We start from the raw sequence: 18940 nt of genomic DNA, 5'->3' as shown, positions 1-18940 counted from the left end.
TTTCAGGTAAGCTAGAAATCAGTAACAAGGTAACTGTAAATTCTGTTTTACAAATTAGGAAATAGCTTCGGTTACGCATCCGACTTTCCATCTCAGCTCAGGTGTTGATCTCACGGTTCTTGGCATTGAGCTCCATCGGGCTCTTCACTGACGGCGCGGAGCCTGCTTGGGATTCTCTCTCCCTCTCTCTCTGCCCCTCCCCTGCACTCTCTGTCCGTCTCTGTCTCAAAATAAATAAATGAACAAAAATAAAATCTTGGAAAAAACCACCCGATTATAATTGGAGTTAGAGGATAATTTGAACTGAATGATAATAAACATAGCACATGCCAAAATTTACAGGATGGGGCTGAAGCTATGCTTTACCAAGGAAATGTATACTAAATGCATATATTAGGAAAAATGAAAAGCTGACGATGGGTGAGCCTCGTGTTCTCTCAAAAACCTAGAAGTAAATTAAACCCAAAGGAAGTAGAAGAAGGAAAGTGTGCGTGCAGAATGTCGGGAAGGACATATACTCAAAATAATAGAAGTTTTTAATCTCCTGGGGTAGGATTTTGAATTAATTTCACTTTTCTATATTGTTTAAATAAGCTACAACAAACAAAGCCATGTTCACGTTAGGAAAGAAAGTAGTAGAGGAAAACACAGGATAATTCTTTTGTTGTTGTTTTTATTTTTTTATTAAAAAAAATTTTTTTTTCAACGTTTATTTTTGGGACAGAGAGAGACAGAGCATGAACAGGGGAGGGGCAGAGAGAGAGGGAGACACAGACTCGGAAACAGGCCCCAGGCTCCGAGCCATCAGCCCAGAGCCTGACGCGGGGCTCGAACTCACGGACCGCGAGATCGTGACCTGGCTGAGGTCGGACGCTTAACCGACTGCGCCACCCAGGCGCCCCTGTTGTTGTTTTTTAAGTAAGCTCTACACCCAGTGTGGGGCTTGAACTCACGACCCTGAGATCAAGACTTGCGCGCTCTGTAGACTGAGCCAGCCGGGTGCCCTGGTTTTTTGTTTTTTTGTGGGGTTTTTTGCATACATATATTTTTTTAATTTAATTTTTTATTTTTTAAAATTTACATCCAAATTAGTTAGCATCTAGTGCAACAATGATTTCAGGAGTAGATTCCTTAGTGCCCCTTCCCCATTTAGCCCATCCCCCCTCCCACAACCCCTCCCGTAACCCTCAGTTTGTTCTCCATATTTATGAGTCTCTTCTGTTTTGTCCCCCTCCCTGTTTTTATATTATTTTTGTTTCCCCTCCCTTATGTTCGTCTGTTGTGTCTCTTAAAGTCCTCATATGAGTGAGGTCATAGGATATTTGTCTTTCTCTGACTAATTTCGCTTAGCATAATATCCTCCAGTTCCATCCACATAGTTGCAAATGGCAAGATTTTGTTCTTTTTGACTGCCGAGTAATACTCCATTGTATACATATCCCATATCTCCTTTATCCATTCATCCATTGATGGACATTTGGGCTCTTTCCATCCTTTGGCTATTGTTGATAGTGCTGCCATAAACATTGGGGTGCATGTGCCCCTTCGAAACAGCACACCTGTATCCCTTGGATAAATACCTAGTAATGCAATGGCTGGGTCGTAGGGTAGTTCTATTTAGTTTTTTGAGGAACCTCCATACTGTTTTCCAGAGTGGCTGCACCAGCTTGCATTCCCACCCTGGGTGTTGTTTTTATAAAATAATCTAGACTCTTGTAGCGACATACAAGAAGCCATATAAGCAAAAAGACTGGTACACTCCACCTCATGCCTGAACATTTTCTAAATGGTTAAAAATGCTGTTAAGAACAGCAAAGACTGGGGCGCCTGGGTGGCGCAGTCGGTTAAGCGTCCGACTTCAGCCAGGTCACGATCTCGCGGTCCGTGAGTTCGAGCCCCGCGTCGGGCTCTGGGCTGATGGCTCAGAGCCTGGAGCCTGTTTCCGATTCTGTGTCTCCCTCTCTCTCTGCCCCTCCCCCATTCATGCTCTGTCTCTCTCTGTCCCAAAAAAAATAAACGTTGAAAAAAAAAAATTAAAAAAAAAAAAAAAAAAAAAAGAACAGCAAAGACTGACAGTAAACTGGGAAAATTATTTATAACTCATCACAAATGTCTAATTGCTTTCATACAAAAAAGGAAAGAAAGAAAACAATAAGCCTTCACATAAATCACTACGAAAAAAATGAATGGTAATTTAAAAGAGGCAAAGGCTATAAGGATTCACAGAAAACGAAAAAGGAAATACAAATGAACGCTAAGCTTATCAGAAGACATTTAGCTAAGGGCGCCTGGCTGGCTCAGTTGACAGAGCATGTGACCCTTGATCTCAAGATCCTGAGTTCAAGCCCCACATTGGACACAGAGCTTACTTAAAAAAAAGAAAAAAAAAATCAGCCTCACTCTTCATAAAAGAGGTAGATGGACATTAAAATTGTTCTGAGATTCCATTTCAATCACGGAATTAGCAGAAACAGCTCTTTCGTTAACCATGACCTGTTTGGGGGTGGGGGGCGGGGGAGACCTTGTTGTTTCATTTATTGCCAACGGTACTACAAATTGCTTTAATCTTTCTGGACGGTAATTTGGCAATATTTAGCAAAACTTAAAATGCACACATCTTTGGAGGCAGCAGTTCCATATATGAGTATTTATTGCACATGTACAAAATGGTGGATAGACCAGGCTATTAACTGCAGCACTGTTTGCAACAGCAAAAAACTGAACACGATCTAAATATCTCTCCATGAGGGTCTGGTTGGAGAAGTTATGGCGAATCCCTACCATGGGGGGTATTTCCTAAAGAAGAAGAGGGGGAGAGAGAAGGAAAAGAAAAATGAGATAGTTGTATATGCATTATATTAATTATTATATATTATGATATATTACTATATTATATTATTATAATATTATAATATTATAATATATATTATAGTAATATATATATAACTAGCTGGAGGAGAGGGCCCCTAGAGAAGGGAACTAAGCTGCCAAGGAATGAGGTAAGAGGGAGACTTAACGTTTGACTCTACATCCTTTTGTACCTTTTGAATTCTGAGCAGGTGCATGGATTAGCTATTCAAAAGCAAATAGTTTTGAACTCCAGGTATATGAAATTTTGTGTTCTGATGTTTGTCTCATAACTATTTTCATATAGCGTATTGCATAGAATTAATATAATATTAATGGTTCCTACGAGCATTCTCCCCCTTCCGTGATAATGATCTTTCCTCCTGGCTTCCTGCCTTACTGGTGCTCTCGGTCTGCCTAGAACGCCATACCTCCCCTGCTCTCTCCTCGCCTGCACATCCAGGGGATTCATCCTAAGAGTTGGGGTTCAAAGGCCATCAGCCTTACCCTGTCCTCTCAGGCATTGTCGCTTAGACAGTACTTTGTACACCTGGGGAACAGAGACTTTTTTTTTTTGATGGTAATTGTCTGCATATTAGTTTCTCCTCCCCAACGAAAAGAGGTCTTTTCATCTCGGTTAACCAAATCCTCTGACGCCCCCAGATCTTCCCAGCTGGTAGGTAGAAAGGAAGTCACATCAACAGTGAAACTCAGAGTCCACAGTTCCCAAGTTCCTATGAGCACCTCAGGGGGGCCCACGCGCACGTCAGTCCGTTCCAGGGAAGAGGTCGGTGGTCTCATACGTGTTCCTGCAGTTCTGAAGTGCTTGGTTCAGAACCACCAGACTCTCTGTATGCAGACTGAGCAGGATTGAATTCCAGCTCTACCATTTACTGGCTATGTAATATAGGGCTTTCTTTTCTTTTTCTTCCTTCCTTCCCTTCTTTCTTTCTTTTCTTTCTTTCTTCCTTCCTTCCTTCCTTCCTTCCTTCCTTTTTTTCAAAGTTTATTTATTTTGAAAGGGAGAGAGAGAGAGAGAAAGTGAGCGTGTGCAAGTGGGGGTAGGGGCAGAGAGAGAGAGAGAGGAGAGAGAGAACTCCAAGCAGGCTCTGCACTGTCAGCACAAAGCCTAACTCGGGGCTCGATTTTACAAATCGTGAGATCATGACCTGAGCTGAAATTAAGAGTAGGACTGACTGAGCCACCCAGGCGCCCCAGGGCTTTCTTTCCTGGAGGCTGACTGTGCCTCACTTTCTTCCAATGTAAATGAGGACAATGAGAGTACCTGCCTTGAGGTTGTGGCCAGATGTAAGGGAGTTGATTTTGCAAAATGCTTAGGACAGTGCCTAGCACATAGTGAGCACTATATAAACGTTAGTTGTTATGGTTCTCCTTACCAAGCGCTTCTAAGTGCGACCCGATTTTTCCCACGGCATAACGGAGACAATGTTATCCCACGGCATAACGGAGACAATGTTATAATTTATGATAATTCTTTGCTAGGCAATAACAGAAAAATTTCCAAAATTGGCTGCCCATCTGCACGTATCCCCTTTAGGGTGGCTCCCTCCCTCTAATAGAGCCAGCATTCCCTTCACCATTTTGAGGTGTCTTCCAGCATATTGGAATCTGGACCAACCCCATAAAGACCAGAGCAGGGAAAACTTTCAATTTCTTCTCTAATCCGTGGTCTATTTCTCCTTCTGTCCAGGAGCTACCTTTTCCTACGATGGCTGACAATGGGACTTTCAACTACTTTCAGGGCCTCCCCTATATACCCAACTGTACTATCCCATCAAAATAATGGTCTCACATCAGTCAATGTTCTAGACTTGAATTATCCAATCAATCCTGATCAATTCTTTTTTTTATAGCTGTTTAGGGTCATTTCCATGAGGACAAGGACTCTGCCTGCCTTGTATACATGACTGTATTCCCAGTGCCTGGAGGTAACAGGGACTCCATAAACATTTGCTCATGAATGAGTTCTTCCTTTGAAAAAAAGAAGTACAGGCCTGCATACTCTTCTCTCAGTTTTCTAGGTCCTAGCTTCTCATCACTTATCAGAATTACACAAAGCAAGAATGAGCTTAAGTCCATAATTTAAAAATAAATATCTCACAAAAGTAAATATACCCTACAGAGTTGCAACTATGCCTACAATAGGGATGGCTCTTTGTACTTTCATACACATTATGAACTCTGCTTTTTACTAAATGGTCCAATAAGGTAATTCTCCAACACAATTAAACAAAAATAAGATTCAGATTTTAAAAGACAACTTTTTTGGTGCTTACCTTACCCACTAAGATTTTCATTCATTTTATTTATTTTTTAAATATTTATTTATTAAGAAATCTCTACACCCAACATGGGACTCAAACTTATAACCCCAAGATCAAGAGTCACATGCTCTTCTGACTTAGCCAGCCAGATGTCCCAGATTTTCATTTATTTTTAAAAATACTGATTGAGCACCTACTTTGTGACAGGCACTACAGTACATTATTACATTTTAGAAATACAGCAACGAACCAGATAGACAGTCCCTACTTGAACTTCCAGTCTTTTAAGACAATTAAACAATTGACAAAGTGTGATGAGTCCTTAACATAGAGGAAGTATTCTAAGGACTAGAGGTCTGGCTGCAGTTGAGAGAGGGCAGGTCTGCATTGATCGTTTTTGTATTTTGAGATTCCAACCTAAGATTTTGTTTGTAAATTTGGCTCTGCTACTACAGAAGGTTTGAAAATTACTGCTATATATTTAATCTGAATTTCATCCTGAAAGCCTATTATGTGAATGAATGAATGAATGAATAAATAAAGAGACATTGCATTTATAGTTACAACCCTATAAGCATTACTATCCTCCTTTTAAAACATTTTTTCTTCAGGGGCACCTGGATGGCTCAGTTGGTTAAGCATCTGACCGTGGCTCAAGTCATGATCTCACAGTTCATGAGTTTGAGCCCCTTGTCGGGCTCTGCTTCAAATTCTGTGTCTCTCTCTCTGCCCCTCCCCTACTTGTGTGTTTTCTCTCTCTCTCTCTCTCTCTCAAAAATAAATAAATACTTAATAAAACATAGCAACAGAACTGTAAAAACAACAACCAATAAAACTTTTTTTTTTTCAGTTTATTTGTTTGAGAGACTGAGAATGGGGCAGAGAGAGGAAAGAGAGAATCCCAAGCAGGCTCCTCTCAGCAGGAGCTGGGATGCAGGGCTCAATCTCACAAACTGCAAGGTTGTGACCTGAGCTGAAATCAAGAGTTGCAGGCTTAACTGAGCCATCCAGGCACCCCACTATCCTCCTTTTGCACGTGAGAAAATACTGTTCGCACAATTACTCTCCAAAATCTTTTCCCCCCCAACTGTATTGAGGAGTAGTTAACAAATATTTTTGTATATATTTAAAGTGATGATTTGATATACATGCATGTATATCTATCATAAACATATACATACACATGATGATTATAAATACATATACATTGTGGAATGATTACCAAGATCAAGATAATGAACACATGCTTCACATAGTTGACTCACATAGTTAATTCTTTGTGTGTGTGTGCGTGTGTGTAAGTGTGTGTAGTGGGAATGCTTAAGATCTACTCTCAACAACTTTCAAATAAATATACAATACCATATCATCAACTACAGTTATCATGCTGTACATTAGGTCCTTGGAATTTATTATTTTTATTAGAAAGTTTGCACCATTTAACCTACATTTGCCCATCGTCCCCTCACCCCATCACCAAAGTCATATGACAATTAAATTGCAAAGCCTCATTCCTAATCTCTGTCATCTGTACCACTCCACAGTGCCTACACCCAAAAGGGAATAAATCTTTACTTCCCAGAGAAGAGAGGCTGCTAGTAAAGTATTGCAAGGCTTTGCCTTAGCTTTATCCAATATGCAATGTTTTTTTTTTTTTTAAGAAAGAAATATATGGCATGCTAATAAAAGACAAAAATCACATTATCATCCCAATGAACACATACAAAAAAAGCATTTGGAAAAAATCCAATATCCATTCATGATAAAAAACCCTCAACACCACAATAGAAGGGAACTTTCTTAACCTGATAAAGGGCCATCTATGAAGAGCTTACAGCTATCATCATAATGAAAAAAGCCAATGCTTTCCCTCCTAAAATCACCACAAGACAGGGATGTATGCCCTCAAAACTTTTATTCAACATTGTACTGGAAGTTACAGCCATTAGAAATGAAGATATAGCATGCTTATAATTAAGATATAGCTTTGTAAATGGACGATAGAATTTGACGAATCTGATTCAAAATTACTGCTAAAGGCTGATTAAAGGAGTAAACATGGTATGTAAATTAAAGCCAAAATTGTGTTTGGGTTGAAAAGCCAACAGGAAGATACAAAATTCTGCAAAATACAGATACCTACTGTGTGCCATGCACCAGAATCCTTCCTGGGTGATTTAAATCCAGATCAAAAAATGTCTAGGCTGGACTAAGGCAAGTTTTCCTGCGATCTTTAAACTGCTTGGGCACTTATTAAGAATTCTCTAATTCGACTGTGTTAATTCTTCAGGACCGAGGGTGTGTATACTTTGATTCTCCATGGTTTCCAATCATTATCAGGAGTTCAATATCCTTCTGTTGGATGACTGCTTTGCCCCTGCTACCTGAACCGAACTACATGGAAGCTAAGGAAGCTTATCCAAACACGTGAACAGCGCGTTTCAGGAAGACAGTGCCCCGCACGGTGCCTACACCAGCCTGAAATTCTAACAACTCTCCCAAGTTTGGGAAGGCGGCCGAGTTTTCTGAAACTCCCTTCTCTGAGCATGAGCGGAAGTCACCCTTTGAGCAATCTGCGGGTTTTTTAAATAATAGGTACCATATTAAGAAGCAATCCGTTACGTTCTCTTTTTTCCGTTGCACTCACAAGCAAGTGACCAGGTGACAAATTTGTCTTCGTTACAAGAAAAAAAAGACCGCACTCAAAGAAGTCCGAAGGCAGCCCAACAGCCCATCTTCCCACAGTAAAGATGGCGGCCCCCTGAGTGTAAACTGCAGGAAGTACCACTTCCGCATTTCTCTGGCGCCCTCGTCCAAGATGGCGGACGAGGCTACCCGGCGTGTGGTGTCTGAGATCCCGGTGCTGAAGACTAACGCCGGACCTCGAGATCGTGAGTTGTGGGTGCAGCGACTCAAAGAGGAATATCAGTCTCTTATCCGGGTTAGTTGTGCTTCTGCGGCCGACCGCGTCGCCGAAGGGTTGCGGGTAATCGGGTGTCCTTGGGAATACGCTCCGTGTGGAAGCCGCTTCCGGTTATAAAGTTTTAAGTCCCAAATTCCGAGAAACTGGACGATTGTGGGGCTGGGGGGGCTTAGGAAGGTATGGTGGGGAGGGGGCAAAGGAAACTCATTTTGGGAGCTCAGGCGGGGCCAAAGCAGCAGTTGTCTTAGGGATACGCCTCCCCGGAAGGTGACGTGTCCCTCCTGGATGGAGGGGAGGCAGTCAAAAGGTGTCCCCCTCCTGGATGGAGGGGAGGCAGTCAAAAGGGATTCCTGGGGCTCCAAGTCCCTGGCTCATCGCTCTGCTCCTTCCTTCACTTTTCCTGAGGGAGGCACAGGCTAAGGCTGAAAAATTCAGGCGTTAGTTGCCAAGAGTTGAGGAGTGAAACTCACAGTCAGGAATGAGCTATCTTCCCGGCTCATCTCCCTTCTGTGGAAAAGGAAGAAAGTTTGTCTTCCTTGCCGTGGCCTCTGTTTCAAAGGGCAGCAGCACGTTATTCGCTAAAAAACAAACAAACAAACAAACAAAAACCCACCACATTTATTGTAACCTAGCACCTAGGAACGGGATCCAAAGCCGAATAGGCTGGAGCCTGCTGAGATGGATAGAAACAAACCATTACAATTCGTTAAGGGGCGGCAGAGGGGGAGGGAAAGATTGCTAGGATGTTTTGAGAGCAGAAGGTGAGATACCTAATCCAGTTTGGGTCTTGTCCGGGAGGGCTTCCTCGAAGAGGCAGTGCTTGAGCTGAGCCTGAAAGGGTAAACATAAGTTAATCTGATCAACATGAGGATAAGAGAAAGATGTTCACTGGAAAAGAAACAGCATGAGCAAAAGCATAGAAGCTAGAAAGGGCACGATGCCTATGAAGAAACATAGAAATGGAAGCAGTTCAGAGTTGCTAAAGCGTCAAGTGTATGGCGGGGAATGGTAGACAAGGCTGGAGAGATCGGCTTGAGCTCTTGAAATTTCTGTTGTAGGCACTGGGATACCTTTACAGTATTTTAAGCTGAGGGATGGCATGGTCAGATTGGGGTTAGGTCAATCACAATGGCAGTGGAGAGGAAAATGGAATTGAAAGAGATGACATTGAAGGGAGGAAGCAAATTTAGGAGGCTGTCATTAATCCAGGCGAAAGAAAGGTGATGATCTAAGCTGGATAGGTATAGTTAGGATAGAGAGAAGAGGTAGATTTGAAGAACCTTCAAAGGGTAAAATCAGCAGGACATCGTGAAGGTCTGGGGAGAGGAGAGGAGAGGGAAGGTCAAGGATGATTCCCAGGGTTTGGTTTGCATGACTGAGTGAATGCGGTCATCGAAATTGGGGCAGTGAAGAAATGGTCTGAAGGACCAGGGGGAAATGGTGAGTTTGAGGTGCCTGTGAAGGGAAAGTAAACATTTCAACTTACAGGGGCACCTGGGTGGTTCAGTTGGTTAAGCTTCTGACTCAGGTCACGATCTCATGATTCACGGGATGCAGTCCGAGTCAGGCTCTGCGCTGTTGGCGAGGAGCCTGCTTGGGATTCTCTCTCTCTCTCTCTCTCTTTCTCTCTCTCTCTCTCTGCCTTTATCTCTCCTCCTCCCCCACTTGTGTGCATGCTCTCTCAAAATAAATGAGCTTTAAAAAAAAAAAAAGTTGGGTACACACTAAGAAAGTAACCACACACCCTTTTCTGTTGAGGGAAGAGGACTGCCCTTGGCCTCAACTCCCTCCTCAAAGACCTCATTCTCTGCTTTTAGTACGTGGAGAACAACAAGAATGCCGACAATGATTGGTTCCGACTGGAGTCCAACAAGGAAGGGACTCGGTAGGCAGACCCTCTCGGTCGTTTGGGGGAGTGGGAATCTTACATGGCTTGAGCACTTTAATGTCCCAAAGCCCACTGCCAGGCCTTCCCTGCCTCCTGTTAGCTGTCTCCCGCCCACAGTCCAGAGTGCCCCAGTTCCCATCCCATGAGTCTCCCAGGCTGATCACCTAAGCCAAGAAGATGTTATTTGAGCACGAGAAGAATGGGCAGATTGGACTGACGTTTGGTCTTTGTTACAGGTGGTTTGGAAAATGCTGGTACATCCATGACCTGCTCAAATATGAGTTTGACATTGAGTTTGACGTAAGTCTGATGGAATGGGAGATATGGAAGTTAGTGGAAGGGGAGGGATTAGGTGGCTGTTAACAAGCTAACCTTTCTTGGAGGAACCAGAGAAAACTTTCAAAATGGGAGGGAAACGCTAAGGGTTGGAGCAAGCATAGAGGACAGCTCCTCCTCTCCACGTCCAGCATCCCTGCGTCGGCATGCTGCTTGGGGGGTTTGTCGCACATTTCAGTTCAACCAAGAGATACGTGTGATTAGATTAGTTCCTTTCTATCCCGATGCTTGTGTCATTAAGGCCTTATATTTCCTCCAGATTCCTATCACATACCCCACTACTGCTCCAGAAATTGCAGTCCCTGAACTGGATGGAAAAACAGCAAAGATGTACAGGTAGGACTCAAAAGGAGGTGGGAAAAGGTCTAAGAGGCCTTAGGGAAGACCTCTGGGAGACAACAATTGTCCTAGCGCCTAGAAGGCCTCCAGGCTCCCCTCTACCGCACCTGGGCAAAGTGCTCAGCTAACCTTGTGCCTAATTCTGATCACTGGCTGTCATCTTGTGCTTCCAAGAGGCTGCTATGCTTTAGGGTAAACCTTGCATGTCAACACCTTCTTCCTCCTGTCCCTCTCATAGGGGTGGCAAAATATGCCTGACTGATCACTTTAAGCCTTTGTGGGCCAGGAACGTGCCCAAGTTTGGACTAGCTCATCTCATGGCTCTGGGGGTAAGTTTGGGTTATTTGGCATATTAGGGGAGGGAGAGGAATTAGGCACTGAGCAATGTAAGAAAAGCAACTGAGAGTAAACAGGGAATAACAGTGTTTTCCGTGGGCACGCTCATAAAAGTCTGTCTAGGAAGGAGCTTCTGATGGGACAAGAGGCACTTGACTCGGTGGTGGTAATCTCACAGGGTCTCCCTTGTGTTGCAGCTGGGTCCATGGCTGGCAGTGGAAATCCCCGATCTGATTCAGAAGGGCGTGATTCAGCATAAAGAGAAAGGCAACCCATGAAGGATCAAGCCACTGAGGCAGGACAGAGGGACCTTTGACGGGCTATGTTCTGTTCCTGTTTCTGTGCCTCACTCCTACTCATCCGCCTGCTTCCCCCCCAAGCCCCTCCACCCATAATTGTTACTAAGTAGCCGCATCAGGCATTGCTGAAAAAAATAAACAACACCATCGCCACTGAATTTCTAAGGCTACACAGGGAGGGGAAAGACGGGGGCTTTGGAAAACCAAGGCAATTCATATCCCTTCCCCAGGTGGAACAATGTGAGATCCAGGAAGGATGGGAAGCAGGCTGGAAAGTGGGTGCATAGTCTTTTTGGTCTCTGGAGATAACTCATCAATAAAAGCTGCTTCCTCTGATGACCCGTGGTTCTCTTTGGTGACTGTGAAGAGACGGTGAGCTGGCTGAGACCCAAGGCACATGTACAACGACCTTAGTGTGGAGAGAGGGGAAGATGGGGGGTGCTGTGGTGAGGAGCTGGGAAATGAAATCTTGACAGCTCTCCCTCCTGCTGAGATCTGCTTGCAGAGATCTGCTGGTGTCCTTTAGCGGGGTGCCTACTGCTTTGGTCTGCAAGATGCCTGAGGAATGGTTTTGCAGGACCAGCGTTCCCCGCCCTCCAGGGATCTTTCCATCCCTGTGTGGAGTGCTGGGTGCTTCGCCGGTCTGCGGGCCGGACCCAAGCATCGCAGCTTCCCATACTGGCACCCGGGCTCTCCGGCAAGGATCTGTCTGCAAGCCTGGGGGCCATACTACGACCCTCGGATCTTCATCCCTATGGTCACAGGACCCCTATGGCTGCAGGGACTTGCTTTGGAGAGACGGTTTAAAAACCATTCAAAGCAGATCTGGGAACCGGCGGTCCTAAAGTTGGCTGCGTTTCCATGGTGTCGGCGGCGGAGCCAAGGGGGCGGGTTCACGCAAGCGCCGAGGAAGGAGGTGGGTGGATTCCGAGTGTGGGTGCGCAGGCGCCGTGAGAGGCGGTGAAGCCGGTGGCCGGTGGCCGGGCGGGACCAACAAAGATGGCGGCGGCCCCTGCGGCGGGAGAGATCTGGGCAACAGCTGCAGCTAAAGCTGCAGCCCGGCCCTCGGGGGGGCTGCACGGGGGTAGTAGGGGGTGGCCCTGAGCTGGGGCTTGGCCCCGGCTGGCCTCCCCCGTCGCCTCACCGGGGGACAGGTACGGGCCGGGGCGCTATGGCGTGGGGGGGAGGCCGCGGGAAGACCGCTCCAGACCCGAAAGGACGCCCTCCACAAAGGCAGGGCGCGGGGGGCCCAGCAGGCCTGGGGGATCCGGGCTGGAGGGACAGCATCCGTGGACCGCAGGGACTACGCCGCCGGACCCCGTAGCCAATCAGCGGCCTCGGCCTTTCTGCCCTCGAGGGGGGCGGACCCGGCTGAAGCCCTGCCGTGGTGGGAGAGGTGCGGAGATGAGGGTCTTGTTCGACCTCCCTCCCCGCCACTGCCCCTGAGCCCCAACACCTCGTTGCAGCTCAGAGGTGGGGGAGGGAGTGATTCGCAAGGCACCCATTTAGTCCGCTCCAGTGCAGCCCGGAGGGCAGGCAGGGGTTTGAGGGTGGGACGCCGTCTTTGGGGCTGTTTTCCTTACATCCACACCCTCGTTTGTCCAGAGGTTCTGAGTGACCCAGGGCACCTCCCGTTGACTAGCCGGGTATGGGGGCCCTCGTCATGAGCGTTTAGATCATAAAGACCGCCGAGATCGAGACTACCCTTGGCTTTTCAGTCAAGCTGTGTTCTGCAGGAAGGGGACGAGGAATACAGAAAGAGCCAACGCGGGGGGCTGCTGTCATTCATTCACTTACTCAACGGATACTGAGTATTTACTTTGTGCCCAATACGATGCGAGGTGCTGGGGATACAGTGACTGACATGACAGACGGGGTTCCTGCCTGTGGAGTATGTAGAAGCTAGTGTGGTAACCCTGGTTCCCACCTCCCTCCACGTGCAAATACTGACCCTCTCTTCTCCTCCCAGGTCCAGCCTGTGGTGTCCACGATGCCCCAGGCCTCTGAGCACCGCCTGGGCCGGACCCGAGAGCCACCTGTTAATGTCCAGCCCCGAGTGGGATCCAAGCTACCATTTGCCCCACGGGCCCGAAGCAAGGAGCGCCGAAACCCAGCCCCTGGGCCGAACCCCATGTTAAGACCTCTGCCTCCCCGGCCGGGGCCCCCTGAGGAACGGCTCAAGAAACTGGAGCTGGGACGGGGTCGGACCTCAGGCCCTCGCCCCAGAGGACCCCTTCGGGCAGATCATGGAGTTCCCCTGCCTGGCTCACCACCCCCGACCACCGTGGCTCTGCCTCTCCCTTCCAGGACCAACCTAGCCCGTTCCAAGTCTGTGAGCAGTGGGGACTTGCGGCCTATGGGGATTGCCCTGGGAGGGCACCGTGGCGCTGGGGAGCTCGGGGCTGCGCTGAGCCGCCTGGCGCTCCGGCCTGAGCCACCGGCTTTGAGACGCAGCGCTTCTCTCCGCCGCCTCGGGGGCTTTCCCGGTCCCCCAACCTTGCTCAGTATACGGACGGAGCCCCCTCCTTCCCATGGCTCCTTTCACGTCATATCGGCCCGGCCCTCTGAGTCTTTCTACTCCGATGACAAAATGGTGAGGACTTGTCCGGCACCCGTGGCCTTCCGTGCCCGTGCTCCTCTGTGCCTCCAGCTTTCTTGCCATCAGGTGGCTTTCCTTTCCCTCTTTTCCCCGAGTTCCTTTCCCAGTCCCTCATTGGACTCTCCTCTCCCTTACTTAAGTACCCTCGAGCCTCGCAGACCTTTTTTTCGGGGGTGTCTGTGAGTCCCCAGCACGGTGTGCCATTTCAGTCCCCAGAGAATTAACCCAACCATTTGGAATTCTTCTCCGCATCCCCGGTCCCGGGCCCTTACTCTCCCTTGCTTCCCCTTCTCTCCTAGGATGCTGCCTGGGCCTAATTAATCTCTGGAGCTGAAGAGAGGCGGGCTCAGAGCATCTGAGTTAGGGTGGTTGTCCATTTCCCAAGCTAAGTGAGCTAGGTTGACTGCAGTTGTATCCATCAGGAGAGGGCTCAGGAAGGGGCCCCGGGGGGCGGGAGTGGGGGAAGCCTTGGGGGAAGCAAGGTGGGCATGGGGAGCGGCTGGGCAGCCATGCCCGTGCTTGGGGAGCTGCCCCAGGAGCTGCAGCGCCGGCCAGCTGGGCAGGCGAGTAAGTGGGGAGCAGGTGGGACAGCCCTGGCCGAGTCCGTGCTGCGCTCAGCTGTGATGGGCTTACATGCTCATGGCCAGTGAGGTAGGGGAGCCCCCAGTACCTGGTGGGGGAAAGAGGGTGGAGCTTGGGGGTGCGGTGCAGGGGTGGGGAAGCGGTGGGCGGCATGCTGTTGAAAGGTCGGAGTGCTGGGCGGGATAGATGGGAAACCGCTGACTCCACTCTGACCTTCCAGGCTCATCACACACTGCTCCTGGGCTCTGGTCACGTTGGCCTGCGAAACCTGGGGAACACGGTGAGAGCCAGCCTCCTGTCCTTCCTCCCTAACGGGAATGAGAAATGGTGCGGGGGTGGGGGTGGTGGGGGGCCGACCTGGGGGAGGTGGGGAAGGAGCGCACTGAAGCCCTTCTAGACGTCAGGTCAGTGGTCTGCAGCAATGATGGCCGTGTCTCTCGCGCCTCCCAGTGCTTCCTGAATGCAGTGCTACAGTGTTTGAGCAGCACTCGGCCTCTTCGGGACTTCTGTCTGCGGAGGGACTTCCGGCAAGAGGTGCCTGGAGGGGGTCGAGCGCAAGAGCTCACTGAAGGTAGGGCAACACCTCTTGCTCCCCCCTTTCCGGGTCCTCTCCCCGACCTCTGGGTCCGCCTGCCAGTCGTGGTGGCCCCGACCTTGCATCTGGCCATCTGTTTTTCCTGCTGCCTGCTTCCCTAGAGGTGGTTCTCCGCCCTCTGAGCCGCCCCTGGCCCGCCTCTTCTAGTCACTAACCTTGGTCTCCCCACGCCTGCCCCGACAGCCTTTGCGGATGTGATCGGTGCCCTGTGGCATCCTGACTCCTGTGAAGCTGTGAATCCCACCCGATTCCGAGCTGTCTTCCAGAAATACGTTCCCTCCTTCTCTGGATACAGGTGGGAGAGCCGGAGGGGAGGAGGCTCCTCTCTGGGCCGAGAAGGGGCCCTGGCAGCGTTGGTCGGGGCCCTCGGATGTCCTTCATCCGAGAAGTGGGCACCGACGTGCGGGCGGGGGGTCGTGTCTGGGGACCAGGTGGGGGTCGGTGGCCCACACCCTGTTTCTGGCCGCAGCCAGCAGGATGCCCAAGAGTTCCTGAAGCTCCTCATGGAGCGGCTGCACCTCGAAATCAACCGACGCGGCCGCCGGGCTGCACCCATCTTGGCCAGTGGTGCAGCTGCCTCTCAGCCCCGCCGCGGGGGGGCTCTGCTAGAAGAACCGGAGCTGAGGTGAGGTCACTCTCCCTCCTTCACCTTCCCGGACACGCTTGGCAGCCTTCACCCCACACAGAAGTGGGCTAGTCCAGATGGAGGATGTAGGGTCCAGGGAACCGCTTAGCCCGGAAGCTGGTTTGAGAAGCGGCGAAGAGGTCGGAGGAGGCAGGGAGGCCAAGGGTACGGCTGGAGGCAGAGGGCAGTGCTGGGATGGCCCTGGGTTGAGGCAGAGGGGATAATTTACAACCAGGGACCTAAAGAGTTTCAAGCCAGGTGAAGACAGCTGTTCTTTCCCTGTCCTTCCTTATTCCCTTCTTTTCCCTCACCTTGGATTTCCCCGGAAAGCCGGCTGAGCCTTCTGAAGCGTTACTCCTTTGACCTACTCCTTTGACGCTTCTTTGAAATGTAGAGAAGGAGCTGGGGGTGGGTGGGGTGCAGGGCGGTGCGAGTCGTTTCCGTGGTGTTGGGGGGCCCCCCGGTGTCCCCGCCGTCTCATGGGTGCTCCTCGCTTCCCTTGACCTGTGGTAGTGATGATGACCGAGCCAACCTAATGTGGAAGCGTTACCTGGAGCGAGAAGACAGCAAGATTGTGGGTACGGAACCGGGCAAAGCCACGTGGGCAAATCAGCGTGGGGGAGGGGTGCGGGCTTGGGAGAAAGACTGATACCATGAAGGGGTGTGGGAGCGAGACTAGAGGGTGAAAATGCGGACGAGGGGCGAGGGGGTTAGGAAAAGAAGGGTCAGGAAGAGGGGTGGGAAGAGAGGAGGGGCCAAGGGAGCACCTCTGGCAGCCCAGAATGACTGTCTGTCCCGCCTCTTCGCTTCTGTCTAGACCTGTTTGTGGGCCAGTTGAAAAGTTGTCTCAAGTGCCAGGCCTGTGGGTATCGCTCCACGACCTTCGAGGTTTTTTGTGACCTGTCCCTGCCCATCCCCAAGGTGGGAGTCCGGAGGATTCCAGGGTTGGATGGGACATGGGTTCTGTGACCCGTCCCTGCCCACCCCCAGAGCGTGGGAGGGAACCCTGTGGGGGTCTGGAGAAGCACTGAAGCCTGGCTTGATGGAGACGAGTTGGAGGAGCAAATCCAGAACATGCTGACCTTTCATTCCTGTTTCCCCCCCCCCAGAAAGGATTTGCCGGGGGCAAGGTATCTCTGCGGGATTGTTTCAACCTTTTCACCAAGGAAGAAGAGCTGGAGTCAGAGAATGCTCCAGTATGTGGGGTTCCACAAGGGATACAGTAAGGGTGGGAGGCCTGGGGAGGGGGCCCATCTGAGTAAAAGGGGTCGCATGATGCTTTGATATGGGCATAATATTTGTATGTCTGGGTTTGTGTTGGGCTCTCAGATACGGCCTAGGAATCCTAGGGCGCAGGGGAGTGGCCCCGGGGAGAAGGGAGTAATGGGAAGCGCGATAAATTTGTGAGTTAAGGTGTCAGAAAAGCCGGCTGAGGGGCGGAGCACATTAACATGACGTTATTTGACATTCATTCAGGTGTGTGATCGATGTCGGCAGAAAACACGAAGTACCAAAAAGTTGACAGTACAAAGATTCCCCCGAATCCTCGTGCTCCGTATCCTAATCTTCAAATTCTTATTTGTCCCATCCGGTTGGCCCCCCTCATTTTCCATGTGTGCCGAGGCTGGACGTTTGGCAATCGAGTTTTCCTTAGGAAAAGCCTGCCACTCCGCCTTTTCCTGCCCTGCTCCCGGAGGGGAATGGACAGCATTCAGTCCCCTTCAAATGCCCTCTGCCCCCCGCACCCCCCCCCCCCCCGCCACACACATGCTCCTTAACCAGGGCTTAGATCTTAATCGATTCTCTGCCTCCCGAGGCTCCATCAAGAAAAGTTCAGTAGGTGTAGACTTCCCGCTGCAGCGACTGAGCCTAGGGGACTTTGCCAGTGACAAAGCCGGTAAGTCTGGAAGGGAAGGTCCTGAAGAGCTCCTCTGAAGGGGAGGGAGAGCGGGCCGGAGCGGGCCCAGCTCTGGCCCTGGAATGTGGTCGACTCTCACCCTACAGGAAGCCCCATCTATCAGCTGTATGCCCTTTGCAACCACTCGGGCAGCGTCCACTACGGCCACTACACGGCCCTGTGCCGGTGCCAGACTGGCTGGCACGTCTACAATGATTCTCGGTGAGACCCGCCCCCCCCCCACCCCGTTCCTGCCCCATCCCCACCGCCGCTCCCCTGTCCCCCATGTGAAGCCCCAGAAGGGCAGGGTGCTCTTCCTAGATGCCCCAGGTTGATCTTGCGGGGAGGAGGGAAGACCCAGGAGCGGTCACAAGCCCCGTCCCCTCTCCCCTCCTCCCAGTGTCTCCCCTGTCAGTGAAAACCAGGTGGCGTCCAGTGAGGGCTACGTGCTGTTCTACCAACTGATGCAGGAGCCACCCCGGTGCCTGTGACACCCCCTTTACGCCCTGGCACCTGTGACGCCCTTTCAACACCCTTAAGCCCCAGGCTCCCCATTTACCTCAGAGACGTCTATTTTTGTGTCTTTTTAATCGGGGAGGGGGGAGGCGGTGGTTGTAGCTCCCATTATTTTTTTTATTAAGAAGTACCCTTCCACCTGGAGGCTCCCTCGTCTCCCAGCCCCATGTACAGAGCTGCCCAGGTCCCTGCCCGTGTACAGCCCCCAGACCCTCTACAACCTCACTTTTTGTGAATAAATTTATTAAGAAAAAGTGATGTCCTTCTCTGTATTTGTGCTTAGGGGGCAGATAAGAGAACCGGCGGAACGGGAGTCCCCCTGGGACCCAGTTCCTTCTCTGGACAGACGGGGGCGCTCTCGGGCGGAGGTGGGGGTGCCGGACCCGGACACGCGGGTGCCAACGTGGGGGCAAAGAGGGAAGGCACACCTGCGACTCGTGAAGCTACGGGGAAGCCAGTGCAAGCTCAGGGCGCCGTCTTCTGCCCGGAACGGGGCTGCCCCTCGAGGGCGAGGCACCCGAGGACCCCTGTTGACAAACACGGGGCGCGTTGCCGGGCGGCCCCGGCTCCCGTAGGCCCGGGCTGTTGCTAACATCAAGGAGCTGTTTACGGAGCCTCCTCCCCACGGAGCGGCCCGTGTCCCTGTCCGCTCTCCCTGCACCCAACGCTCGCCTCTCTCCCATCCCCCCCCCCCCCCCCCCCCCCCCGCCTCTGGGCTGTCACCGTCGCCGGGCCTGGGAAGCCTGAGCCGGGGCCCGCTGACCGGGCTCCAGCCCTCGCCGCCGCAGCCCCGGGGGAGGGCAGGGCCCGGCCGACCGCCCTCTCCAACTGGCACCTAAGCAGTTAACCGCCGCCGGGCGCCGCAGCCTCACG

At 50.5% G+C, this 18940-nt stretch overlaps 2 protein-coding genes across 5 annotated transcripts; both read left to right on the top strand.

Annotated features, from left to right (window-relative positions):
* The first annotated feature begins 7808 nt into the window (after positions 1-7808).
* UFC1 (ubiquitin-fold modifier conjugating enzyme 1) lies at positions 7809-11589 on the top strand. The gene is made up of 6 exons (XM_003999573.6): positions 7809-8073; positions 9873-9940; positions 10180-10243; positions 10539-10615; positions 10857-10947; positions 11152-11589. Exons 1-6 carry the CDS (start codon positions 7951-7953, stop codon positions 11230-11232), a joined length of 504 nt encoding a protein of 167 aa, XP_003999622.1. The 5' UTR covers positions 7809-7950; the 3' UTR covers positions 11233-11589.
* Positions 11590-12196: 607 nt separating this feature from the next.
* USP21 (ubiquitin specific peptidase 21) lies at positions 12197-18325 on the top strand. 4 transcript variants are annotated; one of them, XM_019822290.3, is made up of 13 exons: positions 12202-12407; positions 13223-13918; positions 14655-14714; positions 14885-15005; positions 15213-15324; positions 15499-15654; positions 16168-16232; positions 16472-16575; positions 16764-16850; positions 17131-17209; positions 17444-17551; positions 17659-17773; positions 17952-18325. In XM_019822290.3, exons 2-13 carry the CDS (start codon positions 13244-13246, stop codon positions 18040-18042), a joined length of 1773 nt encoding a protein of 590 aa, XP_019677849.1. In that variant the 5' UTR covers positions 12202-12407; positions 13223-13243; the 3' UTR covers positions 18043-18325. The 4 variants fall into 4 exon arrangements, with proteins under 4 accessions (XP_019677850.1, XP_019677849.1, XP_003999619.1 ...); XM_003999570.5 differs by having other exon boundaries at positions 12203-12407; positions 13223-13846; XM_006943023.4 differs by having other exon boundaries at positions 12204-12407; positions 13223-13585.
* The last annotated feature ends 615 nt before the right edge of the window (positions 18326-18940 follow it).

The sequence above is a fragment of the Felis catus genome, chromosome F1 (genome assembly GCF_018350175.1).
Source record: "Felis catus isolate Fca126 chromosome F1, F.catus_Fca126_mat1.0, whole genome shotgun sequence".
NCBI classification, from domain to species: domain Eukaryota; kingdom Metazoa; phylum Chordata; class Mammalia; order Carnivora; family Felidae; genus Felis; species Felis catus.
Note: the sequence above shows the minus strand (reverse complement) of the source record. Positions and strands in the feature narration are given on the sequence as shown.